Below are 5,000 nucleotides of genomic sequence, written 5' to 3'. Positions count from 1 at the left end.
CTGTCCCTCACTCTCTCTCTCTGTCTCTTTCTCTCTGTCTCTGTCTCTCTCTCTCTGTCTCTTTCTCTCTGTCCCTCACTCTCTTTGTCTGTCTCTTTCTCTCTGTCTCTTTCTCTCTGTCCCTCACTCTCTCTGTCTGTCTCTTTCTCTCTATCTCTGTTTCTCTCTGTCTCTGTCTCTCTCTCTCTATCTCTTGTCTGTCTCTTTCTCTCTATCTATGTCTGTCTCTTTCTCTCTGTCCCTCACTCTCTCTGTCTCTGTCTCTCTCTCTCTGTCTCTTTCTCTCTGTCCCTCACTCTCTCTGTCTGTCTCTTTCTCTCTGTCTCTCTCTCTGTCTCTTTCTCTCTGTCCCTCACTCTCTCTCTCTGTCTCTTTCTCTCTGTCTCTGTCTCTCTCTCTCTGTCTCTTTCTCTCTGTCCCTCACTCTCTTTGTCTGTCTCTTTCTCTCTGTCTCTCTCTCTGTCTCTTTCTCTCTGTCCCTCACTCTCTCTGTCTCTGTCTCTTTCTCTCTGTCTTTCTCTGTCTCTTTCTCTCTGTCTTTGTCTGTCTCTTTCTCTCTGTCTCTCTCTGTCTCTGTCTCCCTGTCGTTCTCTCTGTCGCTCTCTCTGTCTCTCTCTCTCTCTCTCCACATGCTTACTCTCTCTACCACGCTGAGCCTGATGTTGGATCCTGTCTGTTTCGTTGTGTATTAGCTGTCAGCTGACCTGCTGTGTGTTACAGCATTTCTGTTCAGTAAAAAACTGTGAAAGGAAAACCTGCACTCGCTGAAATATTCCTTAAATGTCAATGTTCTTTAGCAGCAGCCGAAGGTCAAACTGTGTTTCTGTGCAGGACGTGTCTAACGCGTGGGGCGGCCTGGAGGGGGCGGAGAAGGGTTACGAGGAGTGGCTCCTTAACGAGATACGCCGGCTGGAGAGACTCGACCACCTGGCTGAGAAGTTTCGGCAGAAAGCAGCCATCCACGAAGCCTGGACTGAAGGTACTATTAGCTTTTGACCGTTTGAATTGAAAACAAACACTGTGACCTTAAAGTGGCAATCCGCAGTTACAACAATAACAAAAACTCTGCCCCTCCATTGTTTCTTCCACTCTCAAAAGAATGAATGAATGAATGAATAAATGAATGAATGAATGAATGAATGAATAAATGAATGAATGAATGAATGAAAAAATGAATGAATGAATGAATAAATGAATGACTGAATACATTAATGAATGAATGAATACATGAATAAACGAATGAATGCATGAATACATGAATAAATGAATGAATGAATAAATAAATAAATAAATAAATAAATACATGAATGAATATACTGTACATAGCTATGGATTTAAGGACTGACCAGCCATGATATCAAAATTGTAGTTTTAAACATGTTTTGAGGAGGCGATGTAGTGTTTGTTTACATTTACTTTGTTTACAAACATCGGAGTAAAACAAGTTTATATGTTGGGTTCTCATGAAGTGTGACAGTTGAACTAAACTCACGAGGTGTTATGAAGTTATATTCTTCAAGAATCAATGAGTGCACGTCATCAATGAGTTTATTTTTTTATTTTACCTTTATTTAACTTGGCAAGTCAGTTAAGAACAAATTCTTATTTTCAATGACGACCTAGGAACAGTGGGTTAACTGCCTGTTCAGGGGCAGAACGACAGATTTGTACCTTGTCAGCTCGGGGGTTTGAACTTGCAACCTTCCGGTTCCTAGTCCAACTTTCTAACCACTAGGCTACCCTGCCACCCCTCAATGAGTACACATCATTCATTTATAAATCCAAAACTGGATGTACAGCAACTGCAGATTGTTTAACCATAAATGATTTGATATGGAATTGAAGACCGCTGTGTGCAGCACCTCCAACATGTATCCTCTTTAGGCTTTGTTCAACATACTGCAGATTCTGTATAAGTTTACTTACTTCATCCATTTTCCATTAGGCCTTTATATTGATGTGTAATGTCTGTGAGGGGTGTCTCCCCCTGCAGGTAAGGAGGAGATGCTGCAGGCGCGGGACTTTGAAACGGCCTCTCTGTCTGAGATCAAGGCTCTGCTGAAGAAACACGAGGCCTTCGAGAGCGACCTGGCCGCGCACCAGGACCGCGTAGAGCAGATAGCTGCCATCGCTCAGGAGTTAAAGTAAGGAGGGAGGGAGTTAGGGGGAGAGGGAGGGAGGGAGGGATGGGTAAGAGGGAGGGAGGGAGGGGTAAGAGGGAGGGATGGGTAGAGGTAGGGAGGGGGAGGGAGGGATGGGTAAGAGGGAGGGATGGGTAAGAAGGAGGGAGGGAGGGAGGGAGGGGTAAGAGGGAGGGGTAGAGGGAGGGAGGGAGGGGTGGAGGGAGGGAGGGAGGGATGGGTAGAGGGAGGGGTGGAGGGATGGGTAGAGGGAAGGAGGGAGGGAGGGAGGGATGGGTAGAGGGAGGGGGTGGAGGGATGGGTAGAGGGAAGGAGGGAGGGAGGGAGGGATGGGTAGAGGGAGGGAGGGAGGGATGGGTAGAGGGAGGGGTGGAGGGATGGGTAGAGGGAGGGGTAGAGGGAGGGAGGGAGGGAGGGATGGGTAGAGGGAGGGGTGGAGGGATGGGTAGAGGGAGGGAGGGAGGGGTGGAGGGAGGGAGGGATGGGTAGAGGGAGGGGTGGAGGGAGGGAGGGAGGGGTGGAGGGAGGGAGGGATGGGTAGAGGGAGGGGTGGAGGGATGGGTAGAGGGAAGGAGGGAGGGAGGGAGGGATGGGTAGAGGGAGGGAGGGAGGGAGGGATGGGTAGAGGGAGGGGTGGAGGGATGGGTAGAGGGAGGGGTAGAGGGAGGGAGGGAGGGATGGGTGGAGGGAGGGGTGGAGGGATGGGTAGAGGGAGGGAGGGAGGGGTGGAGGGAGGGAGGGAATCAATCATTTTGTAGTCGAACGTCCACCACTACGTCATCGTTGTTAACGGTTTGCCGACGACACAACAGTGGAACCCTGATCACCGACAACGACGAGACAGCCTATAGGGAGGAGTTCAGTGACAACAACCTCTCCCTCAACGTGATCAAGACAAAGGAGATGATCGTGGACTACAGGAAAAGGAGGGCCGAGCCACGCCCCCATTCTCATCGACGGGGTTGTAGTGGAGCAGGTTGAGAGCTTCAAGTTCCTTGGTGTCCACATCACCAACAAGACTGAAAAGATTTGGCATGGGTCCTCAGATCCTCAAAATGTTCTACAGCTGCACCATCGAGAGCATCCTGACTGGTTGGCAACTGCTTGGCCTCCGACCGCAAGGCACTACACAGGTACTGGGTCGTACGCACTACCATCACTGGGGCCAAGCTTCCTGCCATCCAGGACCTCTATACCAGGCGGTGTCAGAGGAAGGCCCTAAAAATTGACCAGTCACTCAAGTCACAGACTGTTCTCTCTGCTACCACACGGCAAGCGGTGCCGGAGAACCAAGTCTAGGTCCAAAAGGCTACCCCCCAAGCCATAAGACTCCCGAACAGCTAATCATATGATGTGTTTAACACTTTTTTGGTTACTACATGATTCCAAATGTGTTATTTCATAGTTTTGATGTCTTCACTATTATTCTATGATATATAAAATATTATTCTACAATGTAGAAAATAGTGCAACATTAAGAAAAACCCTTGAATGAGAAGGTGTCCAAACTTTTGACCATTTGTTATACTTTCTTACCACTTATTTTTCTTAAAACTGCATTGTTGGTTAAAAGGCTTGTAAGTAAACATTTCACTGGTCTATCTACACCTGTTGTATTCAGCATTTCACTGTAAGGTCTACAACACCTGTTGTATTCAGCATTTCACTGTAAGGTCTACTACACCTGTTGTATTCAGCATTTCACTGTGAGGTCTACTACACCTGTTGTATTCAGCATTTCACTGTGAGGTCTACAACACCTGTTGTATTCAGCATTTCACTGTGAGGTCTACTACACCTGTTGTATTCAGCATTTCACTGTGAGGTCTACTACACCTGTTGTATTCAGCATTTCACTGTCAGGTCTACTACACCTGTTGTATTCAGCATTTCACTGTAAGGTCTATCTACACCTGTTGTATTCAGCATTTCACTGTGAGGTCTACTACACATGTTGTATTCAGCATTTCACTGTAAGGTCTATCTACACCTGTTGTATTCAGCATTTCACTGTGAGGTCTACTACACCTGTTGTATTCAGTATTTCACTGTAAGGTCTACTACACCCGTTGTATTCAGCATTTCACTGTAAGGTCTACTACACCTGTTGTATTCAGCATTTCACTGTGAGGTCTACTATACCTGTTGTATTCAGCATTTCACTGTAAGGTCTACTACACATGTTGTATTCAGCATTTCACTGCATTTGATTGTGAGGTCTACTACACCTGTTGTATTCAGCATTTCACTGTAAGGTCTACTACACCTGTTGTATTCAGCATTTCACTGTGAGGTCTACTATACCTGTTGTATTCAGCATTTCACTGTAAGGTCTACTACACATGTTGTATTCAGCATTTCACTGCATTTGATTGTGAGGTCTACTACACCTGTTGTATTCAGCATTTCACTGCATTTCACTGTGAGGTCTACTACACCTGTTGTATTCAGCATTTCACTGTAAGGTCTACTACACCTGTTGTATTCAGCATTTCACTGTAAGGTCTACTACACCTGTTGTATTTGGCGTGATATAACGTCTGTCTCTTTCTTGCCCCCCCCCCCCCCCCAGTGAGCTAGACTACTATGACTCCCCCAGTGTGAACAGTCGATGCCAGAGGATATGTGACTTATGGGACGCCCTAGGAGCCCTGACCCAGAAACGCAGCGAAGCTCTGCAGGTACTGTAGGAGGAAGCTGAAACTTAGAATTGCTAGAAAGGTCAAAGGCCACATAATGTGAATATGTTCTCTTCTTCACAGTGGAATGACTGTCCAATACTATATGAATATTTTGATTAATTTATTTGACTTGGACCTTGTACAATAAACATTGCTCCAATCTTTGAGTTACACAGAT

The 5,000-nt window shown here is 46.4% G+C and overlaps 1 protein-coding gene across 1 annotated transcript in view; it reads left to right on the top strand.

Moving 5' to 3' along the window:
* LOC135532656 (alpha-actinin-1-like) overlaps nucleotides 1-5,000 on the top strand; it is a 62,569-nt gene that overhangs the window by 42,357 nt on the left and 15,212 nt on the right. The window contains exons 10-12 of the mRNA XM_064960122.1: nucleotides 832-979; nucleotides 1,994-2,144; nucleotides 4,714-4,822. Coding sequence (XP_064816194.1) covers nucleotides 832-979; nucleotides 1,994-2,144; nucleotides 4,714-4,822 — 408 coding nt within the window. The remainder of the gene's footprint in view (nucleotides 1-831; nucleotides 980-1,993; nucleotides 2,145-4,713; nucleotides 4,823-5,000) is intronic.

The sequence above is a fragment of the Oncorhynchus masou genome, unplaced genomic scaffold (genome assembly GCF_036934945.1).
Source record: "Oncorhynchus masou masou isolate Uvic2021 unplaced genomic scaffold, UVic_Omas_1.1 unplaced_scaffold_1974, whole genome shotgun sequence".
Classification (NCBI taxonomy): Eukaryota; Metazoa; Chordata; class Actinopteri; order Salmoniformes; family Salmonidae; genus Oncorhynchus; species Oncorhynchus masou.
Note: the sequence above shows the minus strand (reverse complement) of the source record. Positions and strands in the feature narration are given on the sequence as shown.